Source organism: Marmota monax, unplaced genomic scaffold (genome assembly GCF_021218885.2).
Source record: "Marmota monax isolate L192 unplaced genomic scaffold, Marmota_monax_Labrador192_F-V1.1 WCK01_AAM20220418_F8-fsc00035, whole genome shotgun sequence".
NCBI lineage: Eukaryota > Metazoa > Chordata > Mammalia > Rodentia > Sciuridae > Marmota > Marmota monax.
In genome coordinates this window covers 14,202,446-14,220,903 of record NW_026691961.1, presented here as the reverse complement: position 1 = coordinate 14,220,903, position 18,458 = coordinate 14,202,446, and the positions used below count along the sequence as shown (strand labels likewise).

The window sequence follows — 18,458 nt, the reverse complement described above, 5'->3', positions numbered from 1 at the left end:
GCTTGGCTGGGCATGGCTGGTGGTGAGGAGGATCTCTGGGGAGCAGATGATCTTTTACATAATAAAGCCACACCGAAAACCCCAGATTATATGTGGCCTTCTGTGGGCTTTATTTTCTTGTACCTAATTTAAATCAGGACTATTCCAGAACATAGAGCAGCTGTCAAGGTTCAATCAAATGGGTCTCCTTCAAGTCTTCAGGCTTTTCACCTTTGAAGCTGGGTGGGCACTGGCCTTGGCCTGCAGGGGCCCTCAAAGGAAGTGTAGTTCAGCAGTATGGGACTGTCACATAGAGGCTGGTTTCTTACCAGCTTCGTGAGAATCATGGAAACCAAATAACCGGGTTCACAGTTGTTAGTAATGCTTTGGATTGTTGAGCCGATTAAGCCACTTTGACTGTTAATAAGGTGGCCTGAAGAATTCATAGGGTGCAGAGTTGCCCATTTCTAAACCACACAGAGATGACACGTGGTGGGCTGGGAACGAGCAGGGTAGTCACTGCTCTCCAGGGCCCTGGCAGAAGAGCAGAGGAGCTTTGCAGGAGACCCTGCTGCCTGCCCAGGGCAGTCTGGGCAGGCGGGGTGGGGTGGCAGTCATGGGCTTCTGTGGAGGCGCGGAGGCCCTCGGTGGCCCTGCCTTCCATGTCCCCCCTTTCCCAGGGCCGGCTTTCCTGCCCTTCCTGTGCTTTGCTCCTCCTGGAACCCGTTTCTCCAGAGTCTCTGCCCCGTGCCTGGCCGCTATTCGTCCTGTGGGCTTCATCCAGATGTCTCCTCCCCTTGACCAAGGTACACGTCTGGCCACTGTGGCCCCGAACCCCGTGGTCCTGACACTGCACACTTTCCCCTCCATTGCAGGTACACCCCGTGAAATAGGCGCCCACTTTCTGGTAAGCACCTCAGATGAGGGCTTGTCTTTCTCAGTCCTGCTGGACTCTAGAGCCTGGTCCACCTGTGGCTGGAAATGCTTGTCTTTGCTTCTCGTGCTTCTGTGCGTGGAAAAGAAATGGACTAGTCCAAGGAGTGTCCCTGTTCCTATAATTGCAGGCAAACAGAGCATGGGCACCTGTTGGGGTTGAGTGCGTGACCTCTTTGGTCATGTAATGATACTGTGTTATAATCTTTAATGAATAGTTTTGAAGCATAGGTGAAAATTCCCACTTAGAACCGTATTCCTGAGTTGGCTGCTTCTAAGGGACTTCACAGATGTAGTCAGGAACGGAAGGAAGGGCCACGTGTGGGTCTCCTGGCCACGGGCAGCATGGTCATCCGGAGGCGCAGTGCTGTCTGGCCAGCCCTTGTGTTATACCCACTGTTGTTGGGAGGTGAGTGTCAAGCCGCTGAGTTTGGAATGAAGGTTGCATTTTTAGATTTGAGGCGGGAGAAGAGATAATTCTAAGCTGTGATTCCTGACCTTATCACATTTTTTTTTTTTTTTATTGAACACAGGGCCTGCCACTGCCCCAGCCACGCTCGCTAAATTTTATTTACAAATAAATTAAAATTTATTTTGTGACAGGATCTCATTCAGCTACCTGGGCTGGTCTCTAATTTGAAATCCTCCTGCATGGCTGAAACCCCAGGAGTGTACAGGGCGCCTGGCTGCTCATCCCCTCTAGGCTGTGTCGGGGAGGGCATTCTGAAGCCGGCCTCTGCACAGGGCATCCCACAGGGACTGCAGTTGACCCAGAGCCCTCTTCTCCCCACTCCCTGACAGTGGCTAGAACGCAGTTCTCAGGAGTCTCTGGGAGTGTGGCACCTCAGCCTGCTTGTGGTTGGGCTCTTGGGGCCCAAAGGGAGCCTGGTGATAAAGGTGTAGGGAGCTCAGGGAGTTAGCTGTAGGACAGATCCATGGGGCACCGTTGTGGCATTGGAGTGGCAGGAAGGGTGGGGTTATGAAAAGTCAGAAGTAGTCTTCTGGCAGGGGGTGGGTCAAGGAATTGTGGCAGTGTTTTGGAGCTGTTAAAAGTTCTGCATATCTGGGGCTGGCACTGTGGCTCAGCGGCAGTGCACTTGCCTGGCATGTGTGAGGCACTTGGTTCGATTTTCGGCACCGCATAAAAATAAATACAATAAAGGTCTATCAACAACTAAAAAAAAAATTACGCGTATCTGTGCAGTGTGTGGCTGTCCTGGCCGGGGCTGTGCTGAGGTGTGCAGTGTGAGTAGCGAAGTGCTTTTTCCTCCCTGAGCAGAGCACGCTCACCATGCATGCGTGTGGGAGTGGTTCCTTCCTTGATGTTAGGACAGGGAGGACCTCACCCTTTTAAAATCAAATAGCAAAAATTACTCTGAATCCAGGTCCTGTACAGAAAGGTTCACAGGAGGTCTGTTTGCAATATCCCCAGACTGGAAATAGCCCCGGTGCCAGGAGCTCAGTGGTCAAACAGGGGCACACCCCTGCCGTGGACTCCTGTTAGCCATGAAGGGGAGCACATTGTTGCAGGCTGCAGGTCACTTATGACACTTCAATTCAAGAGAGGTTGGTTGCTAGAGATGGGGGTGTGGGTAAAAGAGCAGCCCTAGTGTCCTTGTGTTGGACCTGTTTGGTATCTTGACTGGCAGCTGACCCACACACCTACACCTGCACTGACATTGCACAGAACTAAGCACACATGAGTACAAGTAAATATGGGGGGTTCTGAATAGCTTTTGGTGTATCTCAGCATCATCGCCGTCCTGGTTATGATTTTGTACTATAGATTTTTGAGATGGTATTATAGCAGAAACTAGGAAAAGGATACACAATTTCTCTATTTTATGAAAACCACTTGTGATAATAATATTAAGTAATTACTTGAGTTTAATATCATTCAGCACAATGTTCAGGTATACAGTCTGTTTGGGCAATAAACATTTTTAAGAAGCATATACATGACCTGGCATGGTTAGTCTGTAATCCCAGGCACTTGAGGCTGAGGAAGGAAGGTTGCAAGTTCAAGGCCAGTCTCTTCAACTTAGCCAGACTCTGTCTGAAGGTAAGATTTGAAAAGGGCTGGGGATGTGGGCCGTGGAGAAGCACCTGGTGCAGCCTCAAGGGAGGGGAGCGTGACTACTAGCCTGGGGCTGTAGGCCTAGAACCAGTCAGAAGTTGCCCCACTTGGTTACCTTGAGAATGTGTGCAAAGGGCTCCACCTGAAATAGGGGTTTGGCTTTTGTTTCTCTGTGGTGCTGGGGATGGAGCCCAGCCAGCACTCTTCCACTGAGCTCCACGCTGTGAGGAGAAGCAGTAGTAGTTGTTATTGTTCTTTTGGTTCTGAGGATTGAGACCAAGGAAGCTCTATTGCTCAGCTACAACCCCAGCCTTTAAATTTTTATTTTGGGACAAGGTCTGCTTCAGTTGCCGAGCCTCCCTCCCTTGAAGTTGGCAATCCTCCTGCCCTAGCCTCCCGAGTTGCTGGGATTCAGTGTGTGCCACTGCACTAGGCCAGTTGAGGCATTCGTGTTGTGTATTGTGGTGTGCCATCGTGGCCTCTCGAACCCACCAGGGAGGGAAGAAAGTTTGCCTTGCCCTTTGCCGTATACCTTGTCCGCCGTGCCCAGGGTGGACGACGCACGCTCTCCACAGCAGGTTCTGTTCTCTTCTAGACACTGGCGTCCGTGTCTGTGGGGAGACTTTGTGTTCCAACTCCCAGACTCTCTTATGTCTTTGATTCTTTAAGAGTTTCAAAAGGCATGCACTGGGAGTGTGTGATGCTGAAATTTTGTTTTATCTTTTATTTTCCTTGCTTCTCAGGCTTGAGGACTTCCAGGTTGCCTTTAAAATGAGCTCTTAATTTTAGAGTACTTTTAGATTTGCGGAAAAGTCGCAGAGTTGGTATAGAGTTCCCTGTCTTGAGCCTCGTCTTCCCCACTGTTAACAGATTACAGCACCCGGGTTGTTCATTGCAAATCCAGTGCTTCTTTAGGATCTGGAAGCTCTCCCCCAGGGTCTCCTTTCTGTCCCTGGACTGTACTGCCTTGTCTGAATGGATGGACAGAGTTGTAGGGATGCTTCTGGTTCTAAAGACAAGACTGTGGTAGGATGCTTCAAAAGAGGAAAGGGAAGGAAACAGAACAGAACGCCCGGGCAGGCTGGTGGGATTCTATGCAGTCACTCTGTGGAAGGAACCTCCCCTCCCCCGCCCACAGGCTCCACTCAGAGCCAGGAGACATGGCTGGGAACCACAGGCTTGGGCCAGAAGGTGATTGCAGGTTTCAGAACCCACGTTGGCATCTTTCAGTTATTCTTTTGAAATGTATTTGGGGTTGCTAGTCAGGAAGTAGAATTGATTTGAACTTTACAGGCAGGAAGATACTGGCTTTCTCATCAGTTTTGTAGCCTATATTAGATAATGTTCTTCACCGAGTTCAGTGGGGGTGGGGAGCTGGGAAGAGGGGAGCCAGACAGAAAGAAGCCCAGAGGGGTTTTGACCTGGAGAAGAACTGAGGGCAAGGGGCAGGGGATACTTTCAAGGCTCCATTGACCTGTCCAGTCTGGGGAGTGTGAATCGCCACCTGTTCTGGTCTCTGCAGGTTGTTGTCACTGCTTGTTGGAAGAATCTGGGGGTCTGAGCGGAGATTTCTGTGGATCTGGGGTATCCCTGGATCTCTAGGCAGGGCACCCCTGGGTGATCTGTGGAGTCTCACAGGCTGGGGGTTCCAGGTGGTGCTTGATGGGCCTTTTATAGGAGCTTTATGTATTTTGGGGAAGTGACAGAAAATGTCCAGGCCAACAAGTTGGGATTCTGACTTGTTGATCTTGTCCAGGGGGGTGAGATTCAGATGCTAAATTAATGCCACCCAATTTCCATAGCAATTGGCAAGAGTTCCTTGCTGGGATGGTAGTTCTGTTATGACATCACAAATGGAAGCCTGGGGAGAAGGCGGAATTTAAGCGCGGGCATCCTCAGGAAGAGGAGGAGCCGCTGACGGACTGCATAATAGCCAAAGCAGCCCGCCATGTTTCTAAAAATAGGTATTTGTGCCTTTTAATAAACACATAAAGTTGTGCCTCTGATACTTAGAGTGGTGAAAATTGCCCTCTGTTATATTTCTGAGTATGATGCATATTTTGGAATGGTAATTGTTTTATTGTCAGATAGATATTTTTACATATCATTACTCTTAGTCAAGAAATGAGTGTTGTAGCTGGGCGTGTCACATGCCTGTAATCCCAGCAGCTTGGGAGGCTGAGGCAGGAGGATTGCAAGTTTGAGGCAAGCCTCAGCAAAAGCAAGGGTCCAAGCAACTCAGTGAGACCCTGTCTCTAAATAAAATAGAAAAATGGGCAGGGGATGTGGGATGTGGCTCAGTGGTTGAGTACCCCTGAGTTCAATCCCCAGTACTCCCCCCCCCCAAAAAAAAAAATTGAGTGCTTTGGTTCATGTTTGGCCAGATCAGTGTTAATGTCTTTCAGAATCCCAGCTAAGTGGGATGTGAAACACAGGAGTGCAGTCACTTTCGTGTAGGGATAAGTGTGTGTACACGCCACTTCTTCACCTAGTATTTGACAGTTAATGAGGACAGCCTTGTCATGGAGGCTATTTCTAGAAGCCCCTGGCACAATTTTCATGTATTTATTTATTTTTTTGGCAACTATCAGGTGCTTTCGTTATTTGTTCCTGGCTCAGGGATTCACTGTGCTTAATTACAGTTTTAATCCTCCTGCAGAACTTTTAAAAAAAATACTGGATATTCTGTCCCCTGGTGACAGACTTGAGTTGTTTTGGCAGTTGGTTGGGAGCTTCCTGGGCCAGGTCCTGTTTCTCAGTAACCTGGTGGACCAACCAGTGGCCTTTGTCTGTTGTGCAGCCACCAGCCTCTGCATACTCTGTGCCTGGAGGGGTGGGAAGGGCAGACGACAAGCTCTTGGCTGGAAGCATGGGGCTCAACTGGAGGGCTGCACAGGATGTGCCTTCTGTGCACCAGCTGCAGCCAGACCCCGTCTTGACCACTTTGCTGACCACAATTGTGACATGCTTGGAAGACAGGCTTTCTCTAGCCCACCCTGCAGTTCGTCTTGCTGCTGTTTTCTACCCCACCCAGTAAGGTGTGGTGAACGGGGCTCTGTGGGTCTCACAAATTGGGACCACAGTTTTATAATTGCTGAGCTTTTAGTAGGAAGCACTCAGCCACAGGTCACCGGAGCCTGCCTTCCACTGTTATCTGGATTTATTTGTATTTGCGTCTGATTCTCTGGATCTCGTGAAGCCAAGTTCTTTGTTCGTACTTCACAATTGCTGATGTAGAATTCCATAACTTGCCTCAGTTTAGACCACTGACACACATTTTCTAGGTCTTCTGTTTTGGTGATCGATCTGTCTGTTTCTACATGTGTGCAGTGAACCATGTCTTAAAGTAGTTGCTTTTGGTTGAAGAACTTCAGGTGAAGTTCTTTGACAGTTATGGTGTGTCCACTACAGTGAGTGTGCAGTGGAGAGGGCTTTGGTGCCCTAGACCCTCCTAAGAGTCTCTGGTTAAGAGATTCTTGTTTATAGCTCCTTACACACTTCCCTTTGCAATACTAGGAATTTAACTCAGGATGCTCTACCACTGAGCTACATCCCCAGCACTTATTATTTTATTTTGAAACAGTCTCACAAAGTTGCCATGACTGGCCTCAAACTTGCGATCTGTCTCAGCCTCCCAAGTCATTGGGATTATAGGCACTTGACCATTAGCAGTTTTGAATTTTGTAAAGGGAGATTTTCTGTTCCAACACAGCTCTCTCCTTTATAACAAAGGTTGCATGTGATACAGATTGCTTGGGATATTAATTTTTTTAAACCAAACTTAAGAGAATTTGCCACATAGATACATGAAAAATCTTTTAAAAAATGCTGCACAGGGCATGGTGGCACATGCCTGAAATCATGGAGCCTCAGGAGGATCACAAGTTCAAAGCCATCCCAGGCAACTTAGTGAGAGTGTCTCAAAATAAAATCAGTCACACACAGACACACACACACACACACAAAACCCCACCAAACTTGCTGTAAAACATTCCATTGATGGAATGTGTTGTATCTGATTTAATTGGCCATTCATAGGGATTTCCCCCATAAATATTTTTATGTAATTCAGTGTAGTTTGAAGACAGATAGGGATAAGAGACATCTGGAGTATGTTGTTTTGTGTGTGTGTGATTCTGGGAATAGAACTCGGGCCGTGCATACTCTAGGCGAGCACTGCCATTGAGCTAAAACCCTTCCCCCTTCCCCCTGCCTCCCCCACTGTTTTTGGCCAGTGTGTTCAAAGATAATCTCTAAAACTCTCTCCTGTCTTTTGGCCCACTTGACTGCCTTTTTTCCCTAAAGGCCCCCCCCCCCCATCAGCCGGAATGTCATCTCCCCCTCCCCCCCCACCCCCAGCATTTCTGTCAAGGCATAGAGGTCAAGGACCAGTTTAAAAGTGTGTCTTGTTTTTAGAAATAGCTTTTTAACACATTCAAATTTATGCACAGTATTTAACAAAACTTAGAAGATGGGCAGGGGTGGAAATAGTTAAACATCTGTGTAAATGTGGGTAGAAATGCCTGTTTCTTGGTATTCTGAGAGTCTTAAGATCATTATGGAGAGGTTTCATGATGTAACTCCATAGTGGGGTATTTGAGAACCTGAGGGGAGCTGGAGGGGCTCCGGCGGGGCACTGTCCGAGGTGCTGAAGCGGAGCGCCTGCCTGCCTGCCTGCCTGCCTGCCTGCCTGCTGTTCCCGGGCGAAGGCACAGCCTAGCCTGGCTGGTGTGCGAGTCCACTTCCTGCTGGTGTTGACTGTCGCTCCTGTTGGGGAAAGTGTACCGTGGGCAGCGTGGGGTCAGCATTCGTTACAGAGAGCTGTTCTGGAACAACCCGTGAATTAAAATGGGAAGTCTAGTTTCCTAAAGGCCTGAACTTTGTTGTGGTTTGTTCTGGCTTTAAGTCACAGACCTGTGTCAGTAAGAGACCAGTGTTCAACAGTGAGTGCCGTAACTGTAGAGTGTGCTCACCGTGTCTGCCAATCATTACTAAAATTTCATTTGTTTTTAAAGTCAGGTTTTAGCCAGAATTTAGAGTAACAAATACACTTTGTCAGCACCTGAGTACTTTCCAGACTCTACATAATTATACAGAGATTGTCCAGTGGCCCTTTGAGGCTGACAGTGTGGTGACGCAGGACTGGCATGTGTCCACAGGTTCAGAGTCCGAGCTGCACACTGCTTCTGTGTGCAGGATGAAGTTTTATTAGTGTGAAACCTGTTGCACATGACTTCCCACCTTACACGCAGATTCTTAAATCGAACCCAATTAGCCATTATAGAATAAGAGTTAAATAAATTTACATACACATTTTGTGCATACGAAGTCATTGCATAAATATAATTGTAAATGGAGCAGGTTATTTTGCAGGGTGTCATATGTTCAAATTTTACTTAGCATTTGAAAACAAAATTCATGTTACTTATAATTGTCATTTAAATCTGAATGGATTTTAATTATGGTACATTAAGACTTAGTTTTTAGGTGTTACCAAAAGTGTAAATGTATTTGTTTAATGTAATCTGTGAAGGTAAAACCCATGGACTTTTTGTTTTTGTTAAAGCTGGAGATACGGATGACCCGCCAAGAATTACTCAAAACCCTGTCATCAATGGGAATGTGGCCCTGAGTGACGGGCACAGCAATGCCGAGGAGGACATGGAGGATGGTAAGTGCACGTGCCTTGCTTACTTGCAGCGGTGGACACTGTCAAACAGACTCCTTGTTTTTTCCTTGAGCACTTGTGAGTTTCTTAAGAGGAGCTAGTTTTCAGGAGGTTAGATCTGAGGGAAATGTAGAATCCTGTATTTGTTTTGAATTTCAAGATTGCCTACGAAACCTCAAGGTGAGTCGGGTCTCCCCAGCCCAGGCAGGAGGCCCAGCTGCCGAGGCGTGTGCGTGGGCGCCTCCGTGCCTGCAGTTCTCCAGCGCTCCGTGTTCAGGGCGAGTTGCTCTCCTCTCCTCTCCTTTTCATCTGCAGCAGGGCATTTCCAGCCACTGGGATTGGCCTCCCGCATCCTCACTGGAGTGTGACTGTTAGGGTTTGTGGCAGGGCCCTCCCCACTCCTGTGAGGTGTGAGGTCAGAGCCAGGCACTGGGCCGCCTGCTGCCCCGCGCAGAAAGGCATACGCATGTGTCCATGCATGGACAGTTGTGTCTAGGGAGTCACCTTTTCTTTCGGGACTGCTTCATCCTTATAATTTATCAGATTGTGTGACCTATACATGTGCGAGGTCAAAATCCTGAGAAGGAAAGCAGCCAGTCAGTGCTTTATGCAGCCCCTGGAGTCGTGCAGTGTAATATGAAACCATGTTCTGTACAAGCGTGTCCATCAATCCTCATGAGGGTTGTGTCCTTCCCAGGGGAGTAACGGGGCAGTTGAAAGAAACCATCAGGCACGGGCTGCACCACCAGAAGGACTGCCGTTCAGACCTCCTGCCAAAAGTTCAGCCTCCATGTGAAACTGCAGCCGCAGTTGAGAGTTCTCTCACAGTGCGGTTTCCCCCTGGCAGCTGGCTGAGGCAATATCTGAGGAAGGTAAAGAGGCGTGGTCCGAACCCGCTGCTTTGTTCCGTGGAGTGCGCTTTCCACCTAGACAGGGGCGCCGGTGTGGGTGTGGTCTCTTCGGTTGTTGGGCTTTTGGTGGTTTTACCTCAGACACCAGAGATGCCAGGAGTGATTCAGAGCGCGTTTGGGAAGGTGGCCAGGTCAGAGGTGCCAGGTGTGCATTTGGGAGCAGTCTGGGTCACTTGTGGAGCCATAACTGGCCCCGCCCCATCAGGACTCAGTGCAGTTTGTGACAGCACTTCCCCCTTTAGGGGGAGGGTTTGGGAGGCCACAGGTAGAAGGGTGTCCTGTGCACCGCAGGGTGCCACTATCTCCCCGCCTGCAGCCACCATGACCAACAGTGTCTAGGCATTGCCCGACATCTCTGGGCCTAGCGCCCCCCGTGGAGGATCACTGCGATCGGTGCTTAGAGTAGCAGAATCTCCTGAATTTCAAGGCAGATTTTGCTGAATTCGTAATAGTAAGTAATGTAAATTATAGGACCTGAAAGGGGAAAAGCTCCTGTTGGGGGCAAGGAGAGTGGTCTTCAGTGGTATCTTCTTGGTTTGGAACTTCAGTTGCTTTCTCAAGGCCCAGGGGTGAAAGATCTGTCCACCAAAGGCCACGGTGTGGGAGGGAGAGGGCTCTGGCCCTAGGCGCAGAGCTCTTGGTTGAGGCGACATTTTTCTAGCCACGATGTGTGTTGTGAAACACTCTTCTGCAGGGTGTAGGTGTGATGTGGAGAGTGTTCAGAACCTGGGAGAGGAACTTGGGTCTCTGCAGCAGCTCCACTCAGGTGTCCGTGCCCTACCGCTGCCCTTACAAGAGTGTTCTGTTAGTGATCCCCTAGACTCTCTAGACTCCAGAAACTCTCTCCCCAAAACGCCTTTAAACGTGAAACTAGGAACCACACTCTAGGAAACACTAGACCAGAGGGGTTTTGGTTATTGTCTTCTGTGGTGCTTGGGATTAAGACGGGGCCTTGTGCTTACTAGGCAAATGTCCTACTGCTGAGCCACATCCCCAGCCCCTAGAGGGATTTGTAAAAAAATTTTTTTTTGCAGCCACCTTTTCAGTGATTTGCAGAGGATCCCTCTTGTTAAGGGGCATTTTTTTATATAAGAAGTTCAGTAGCTAGCCAGGTGTGGTTTTACACACCTGTTATCTCAGCCACGCAGGAGGATCACAAGGCCGACCTAGCAAGACCTGTCTCACAATAACATATTTTTTTAAAGGGCTGGGCGTGTTTCTCTGTGGTAGAAGTGCTTGCCCGGCATGCATGGAACCCTGAGCTCGATCCCTAGTACTACCCCACCCCCCCAGAGGGAGAGTGGAGGATGGATGGATGGATGGATGGATGGCTGGGGCTGGGGATGCAGGTCAGGGGCAAACAGCCCTGCATCCAGTCCTCATTATGGGGTTGGGGAGATTGTTGATGGCCCAGGTAGCTGGGGGACAAGTAGAGTTGAGGAAGAAAAAGATCACTTAAATCCTGTTCACAGAGCACCTGGCAATGATCAGAATTGACTTCTACTCCTATCTGCTCCACTCCTTAGCACCCCTTGCAGCAGTTTTCCTCAGATGACCAGGAGGTGTTTGAGAGCCAATGCAGCCTGCTAGGACTAGAGGAATCTAGATTAATCATTGGTTCACAAACAAAAGTAATTTTTTGGTGCTCAGCTAGACTTATAAAAACGTGTATTAAAGTGAAGAATTGAAGTTGGACCCAATTACTGTGGGAGCCCACTTGGGGGAAGCTGTCTGGCTCGGGTGTCTCTGCAGTGTCCCGTCTTCTGTGCGCTGCTTCCCACAGTGGAGCCCGGGCTGGGCCCGCAGCCTCTGCTGGGAGAAGATGAGAGCAGTGTGGAAACGGGCACAGTGTGGGGACTTTGGACTGTCTGATGGCAGCAGGACTGAGGGGAGTGGGTCCTTCAGGAGTCTGGCCAGGCTTGTGCGATGACAGCTGTTAGCAGGTGTCTGTCATTCTGTCAACAGGAAAAGGAGCCCAGGGTGGGGACACCTGTCATTGGTGTCCTGCAGATTATAGTCTCATCCAGTGAAGTACTAAGTCCCAGAGTATGGGGTGTCCTTCGTAGTCCCCAGTGTGTTCATCTTTTAACTTTAAAGTCTCAGGAAGTTGCAAAAAGAGCATGTTGGCTCCCATGCCCTGTAGGGTGCGTTTGGTTAGGCAGAGGTGTTTGTCAGTCATCTCATAATTCTTCGTGGAATAATTGGCTGACTGTTTCAGTACAGATGAGTTTTAAGACTGTGTGTCTCATTTTCATAGTTCTTTTGTTTGGCATTTAATAGAAATTTAATTCTATTAGCACAGAGTTTAGAGCTGGGGAGGTGATTTTTTTCTTTTTCATTTCTTTCTTTTTAGCATTAGAGGTTGAGCCCAGGACCACTCCTAAGCTAAGCAAGTGCTCTGCCATTAAAATGTATCCCCAGCTCTGAAAATTTTAATTCACATGGTTTCATGCTAAACTTCCCTCATTGGCCTGTTTTGTGAAAGTACGTCTATTCTAGAAGTGTGCCTTGAGTGTGAGGGTTAAATCTAGCGTGTCACATAATAAAGTGGTCTCAGCACCTTTGCCTGGCAGTGCTGGGCTGAGGGACACAGAGGAGCACCCAGCATCTAGTAGACTTGGCATCATGTTGAGTTTCACCTCTGTTTATTTAATATTATAAAATGATTCAGGAATTCAATGTGTGGGTGGGAGAATTTTTAAAAGCATTTATACCATGTGTAAATTTTGTGTGCATTGAATATAATCCTACAAGGCTGAATTATACAAAATAGATGAGTTAGAAGAACAGCACAGCCTTCCAGCAGAGAGGCCAGAAGTCCTGTGGTGGTTTCCAGGTTCTCGGGGCAGTTGGTCCAGGGGTCTGTAGAGCAGGCCTGCTGACAGTCTGATTTTATTGGCTTCTGCGATTTAAGATATCAGCGTCTCCCGCCAGCTTCTTCCTTTTCGCTGACTTATTCCTAAAGGAGGCGGGGGAGCACCCCACTTGCACAGGCTGGAATCAGTCATTCATCTCTTAGATGAAACCCCCTCTTTGATCTGCTCTTCTGAAGTGTACCCCTGCTCTAAGCCCTGGAGCAGGGACACGCAGAGCACCACAGAACCCGGGAAGAAGGTAAAAGTACTAACTAACTGTCACCAAGACTTTGGGCTTTTATTTCTTTGGTAAAGAATACTCTCTCGTGAGGGCTGATGGACATGTTTTCTTAAGAACAAATGCAGTTAGTTGCAAACTTTGAGCAATTTCTGTGAACAGAGACGTGGCCGATCCTGAGAACTCAGTGCGTGAGTACAGTTTGAAGATTGATGGGTCATGGGGTTATCACGATGGCCTTCAGAGGTCTGAGGTGGTCAGGTGACAGTGGGGCCTTAGTAACATGCTTTCCCACCAAGCCCACAGTCTTATTTGTGCCTTGTGCCCCTGGGGGTCAGGGGTGTTGCATTTGGTTCTGAGCCAGGAAGAACCTTCCGGCCTGCCTGTTTTTGGTGGTGCGTGGGCCCTCAGTTCTTGTCAATTGGCCACCTGTTTGCTCTCTACAACGAGAGGCACAGAAAATGAAAGCATTCAGAGCCATCTGTAGCCATTCGGCCTTTTGCAGCAGTTACTCTATTTCCTGAGTGTTGGTCAGTAACAGACTTGGCAGTGGCCATGGGATGACGGTCGCAGAGTAGTGTGAGAAGCCAACAGTAAGACACTGCCAGACTCTTCTCAGCGAATGGGCCTGTGGCCTGCAGTGGCATGCAGATGATCAGTAAAAGGTGGACTGTTCAACAGAATTTTAAGTCCTTAAATGAGTCGTCAGTCTTGTTAACATTTAATGATGGCCTCCATTCATGTTGAAGAGAGAGCACTACTTTCTTATCCTATCAGTTATTCCCATAGGAATCCAGGGTAGCATTTCACTGGCACTGTGAGGTAACGGAGCAGTGTCAGGCTGACTGGACGGGTCTTGCCTCGAGCAGGGCTGCGCAGCAGGGCGCTGGCGACCCCTCCCGGGTCCTTACTTGCCAGTGTCCAGCCACGTTCCACCCTCCACCTGAGGCCCACATCTCTCCATAAGCCCTGTCCTTGGCCAGTTATGTAGTCGTCTTGCCCTTTCCCTCCGAGGTCTTTCCACCCGTTCAGTGACCGGGATGCTTGGGAATGAAGATGTAGGAGACCACGTTGTGCCACACTGAACTGTTGAGTAAGAGGCAAGGCGAGTGTGGTTAGCCCTCTGAGGTAGCAAGGATTCACTCAACAGAGGCCGTCGCCTTTCAGTCCTAGCTGTCTGATAAATGGAAACCATGCTCTCGGGTTTAGTCGATAGATGGAGATTGCATAGAGCAGTCCGTGCCAAGTGCGTGCTAGTGCTTGCAGTTAATGCACGGGCTCCGTGATTGATGGCGTGTTTTCTTGCAGACACCAGTTGGCGCTCCGAGGCAACCTTTCAGTTCACTGTCGAGCGCTTCAGCAGACTGAGTGAGTCGGTCCTTAGCCCTCCGTGTTTTGTGCGAAATCTGCCATGGAAGATTATGGTGATGCCACGCTTTTATCCAGACAGACCACACCAAAAAAGCGTAGGATTCTTTCTCCAGTGCAATGCTGAATCTGATTCCACGTAAGAGTTTAAATGATGCAACTACAAATCCACAAATAGTTATTACATTATTGGAAGCCAAATTCAATCAACCTTCCTCGATTTCCATTTCCAATTTCCTTGCTGCTTCCACACAGCCCTTTGCTTTTAAATTAGAATAAACACTTCTCTCTTTAAAAATCACTGGTACGTATTTTCCAAACTAGAAAAGTATATTTTTTACTTGCAAATAAAAACTGAGGTTTGTGTGTTTAAAATCTGCAGCCCGTGGAATCGGGGCCATCCAGACTAGCTGACACCCAGCTTCGCCCTGTGCTTGCTGCAGCTGCCTGAGAGCAGCTTGCATTCAGGACCACGCGTCCCCTTCGCTGAGAGATAGATAGGCTAATCCTGTGGATTATTCAGAAAGTACACATTAAAACCTTAAGTAGTTATGTTATAGAATGCCTTAGGTTGAGAGGAATCTTGTGGTCCTGTTTACATGAAAATGAAGATAAGAGGCTTCACATTTTTATGAGTATTCTCAACTGCCTACCCATTAATTTGATCTCAGAAGTTTACGAATCTCCCCTTGGTATCAATAACTGTCAACTGTTAAACTTTTAGCAAAAGGCTGCTGACAGTCTGTTGAAGGGAGTGCGGGTTGGTCTTCTGGAAGCTGCTTCCTCGGCCCTCATCTGCCTGAGTCTTGCTCCACCCCCAGACCTGGGCCCAGGGAGCACTGACTCTCGCTGTGCTGTACATGCATGTCCCCAGGAGCACAGCTCCTTAGAGTGCTTACCTAGCAGGCGCAAGCCAGGTATTTGATCCCAGCCAGAGCCTGTGTATAGGTTAAAGCTTTTCTTCTCTTCGGCATGATGATATGATCCTATGAGATTTGGGCTGGACTTGTTCTTGTCTGTAGTTTTTGGCCTATATGGTAGTTTCAAGAACTAAGCTCTCCATATCTTATAAGCAACCTGAGGAAGCAGAAATACCCATCTGAACAGCACTGTCCTTCCATTTGCTTTAAAAAGCGTATCATAGCTGGGTGCAGTGGCGCATGCCTGTAATCCCAGTATCCGGGGAGGCTGAGGCATGAGGCTTGCAAGTTCAAAGCCAGCCTCAGCAACTTAGCAAGGACCTAAGCAGCTCAGCAAGACCCTAGGTAACTTAGTAGTGATACCTATCTTAATTAAAGAATTGGGAATGTGGCTCAGTGGGTAAGTACCCCTGCGTTCAATCCCCAGTATAAAATTTTTTAAAAGTCCGTATTTCAGAGATCAGTGGCAGTTTTCACAGAGAAAGCCCCACTCAGTGGTGAGCCCTTTCTTTAGTGGCTGTAAGGTGGTGAACCGTTTTGTTTTCTAAACGTTGGATCCTGAGCCCCTTTGTGGTCTGCTCCACACCTCAGTCCATGTGTGGGCCATCACTGTGACCCCTGTCCCTGCTCGCAGAGTTCCTGGCTGTCTGGGCAGGCCTGTACAACTGGGAGCCGGTGCAGCTCCCTGTGCAGCCCAGCAGGCAGCCGGAGCACCAGCCCTTCCTGGCACCTGGGAAGGTGTGTCGGACAGCGGGCGGGGAGGCAGCGCGCAGGAGTGGTGCTGGGGATGCCTCCTGTCGATGGGTCCAGATGTACACGTGGGCATACGCTCTTTTCTTTTCCCCCAATTTTTCACTTCTGGGAACTGAACCCATGAACTCATATGAACTGAGCCTCACTGAGCCACTCCAGTGCAGTGTATTTTTATTCTTTGTATATAATCATTCTCTACTAAGAGGTCATTATCTTTTTTGTTGTTGTTGTTTGTTTCTTTAATCTTGTCAGTTGAAGGAACCCGGGGCCTGGCATGCAGCAGTGCTCTACTGCTGAGCTGTGCCCCAGACCAGTCACAGGCTTTAACAAAATCCAAGACCACTGTGTAAAGTTCAGAAACTTGTATTTTGTAGAAGCAGTTTAAAAATACTGGCTTCAAGTATTTTAGGAACTAAAAAATAAATGAGTTAAGTCATTTCAGACTCCACAAGGACACCCTTAAGCCCTCCCCACTTTTAAGAGGTAAATGAGCCTTTCCCCACCCAAACGAGAGAAGGCATTCCCTGTGCTGGGTTAGTGTCTAAGTATGATAGACGTCAGCTGAGGCGCAGGTTGTCTCTCTGAACAGGTCATGGTCTTGCCACGCCCAGGCAGTGCTGAAGATCATCAATTACAGAGATGACGAAAAGTCCTTCAGTCGCCGCATTAGCCATTTGTTCTTCCACAAGGAAAACGATTGGGGATTTTCCAATTTTATGGCCTGGAGTGTAAGTAACAGAGTATTTAGTCTGAACTCTCTGAGCATTATTGCTTATTCCACTAGTGCTTTAATTAATTCTTACTTCCTCCTATAGCATCTTCGAGTGAAATTTTTGCTTTGTGGGTTGGGCAGGTATCTGTGAAATCTGGCCTTAGCTGCTGGCACACCATCTGCATTCAGGTCTCCACTTCTGAGCACACCTGGAGGCTCCTTCTGATGGGCAGAAGTCCCTTCATCAGACATGTTGCTCTGTGGGCCTGTCTTGGGTCAAGCTAGTATAGAGTTGTTAGATTTTTCAAGTTAGTTCATTTTGGTAGAGGTGGTGACCAGTGTAATGTTTTTTAGAATGTTCTTGCTTCTAAGTAACTCATTACTGCTGAATGTTACTCTCTAGCCTGAGTCCAGAACCTCTGAAGTCCTGCTGTAGTGGGTGGACACTGTGGCTCCGTCCATGCTGTGCCACTGAGACCTAGTACCTCTGGGATGGCTCCTGAAGGGCCAAGCTGTTGCAGGTTTTGTTCACAGACCACTGTTTAAAACCAACTCAAAGCACTTTTAAACTGGAAGCAAAATTGGGGTGTTAAAAAAGTAATATTTAATCTGTTAAGTACAGGACACAAGGAATATTGTCCTTTTGGAATGAAGTGACGATTTGTGTGTTCTTATGAAAGTTGGATATTCTCATTTATCTTTTATAGGAAGTGACTGATCCTGAGAAAGGATTTATAGATGATGACAAAGTCACTTTTGAAGTCTTTGTGCAGGCGGATGCTCCCCATGGAGTTGCGTAAGTTTTGAATGGGTGCTGTTAAAAATACCTTTGTGCTGAACTGAAGGAAGCAATAGCATGTGTTGTTCTCCCCTCTGCACCTCGGCACACGACAGAGATGCCTCGTTTACCACCTGGCAGATTCACTGGGCAGTTCCTTCCCATCATTCACTGCTGGGCACTAGGAATGTAATTGTGGTCAGCAAGACAGCCATGTTTTTAGATCTGGAAGACCTTTGCAGACGGATCTAGTAGAGGAGTCCAAGGCTGCATGTAAACACCCACTGTCGAGGAGCTGTGCCTTTTATTTCGAGGGTGGCAGGGACATGATAACTGGCCGTGAGGTCCTTGAGCAAGGCAGAGAGAAGCAGGCACTGCTGACAGTTCAAGTGGTGGGGAGTGGGAAGCTCCAGCTGGGGCCGTTGCTGTCCCACAGCCGTCCTGCTCCCTGGCGATTTCTGTGTGTGCAGAGGGAATCGGGGTGGAGGGGAGAGGCTTGCTCTGCTCTCAGGTGGCATTCTCTGGCTCCCTGTCAGACATCGGGGTGGAGTGAGACACCTCAGAATCTACCTTTCCTAGCCAGCCACCAAAATAATAAAATGAGGGGAGCAGCTCTGTGTAAATCCCTGTCTGTTTCCTTCCTACATGATCCATTACAGGAAAGGTGGGTTGGGGCCGTTCCCATCTTGCCGAGTCTGTATGTGATACGTATAAGGTGTGCAGGATACAACTGCTCTGCGCGGCAGGCACATTGAAAGGAGTGTGTGGGGTGTTTTCAGTATCTTTGAGTACTGATCTTGATCAATAACAGCATTGCCTTGGGCTCAGAGGCTCTTGAGTTTCAGGCCGTCCTTGGCAACTTAGCAAGACCCTGTCTAGAAATTTCTAAAGGGCCAGAAGATGGCTTAGTGGCAGTGTACCTGCCTAGCATGTGTCCTGGGTACAGTCCCCAGTGACACAGGTGCACACACACAGCCGTGTATGAACTGTCAGCAGATGTGACCAGTGCTATATGAAATCTGGGATCGAATTGACACAGTCACAGAAATGAACTGGTGGCCTTTGAAGGGGGGCTGTGTAAGGACTGAGGCCAGAGTGTCCTTCGTGCCCTGGGCCTGGTGAGGAGAGGTGTGGACCCTGTTCCGTCAGGTGGTAGAGAAGAGGCCGTGGCACGCAGCCGGGGCCTGTCACCCAACACCCAGCCAGCCGCCGCACGCGCGTCGCAGAGCGCAGCCACCTCCACGCAGCCACCCTCAAGCTTGCCTG

The 18,458-nt window shown here is 48.6% G+C and overlaps 1 protein-coding gene across 2 annotated transcripts in view; it reads left to right on the top strand.

Moving 5' to 3' along the window:
- The window catches only part of Usp7 (ubiquitin specific peptidase 7), a 55,831-nt gene that overhangs the window by 16,959 nt on the left and 20,414 nt on the right, over positions 1-18,458 (top strand). The window contains exons 1-5 of one of the 2 annotated variants that reach the window (XM_046445290.2): positions 8,556-8,660; positions 9,355-9,529; positions 13,970-14,168; positions 16,292-16,430; positions 17,122-17,210. In XM_046445290.2, coding sequence (XP_046301246.1) covers positions 14,083-14,168; positions 16,292-16,430; positions 17,122-17,210 — 314 coding nt within the window. In that variant the 5' untranslated portion in view covers positions 8,556-8,660; positions 9,355-9,529; positions 13,970-14,082. Of the gene's footprint in view, positions 1-8,555; positions 8,661-9,354; positions 9,530-13,969; positions 14,169-16,291; positions 16,431-17,121; positions 17,211-18,458 lie in introns of those variants that run through there. The other variant, XM_046445281.2, reaches the window with a different exon arrangement.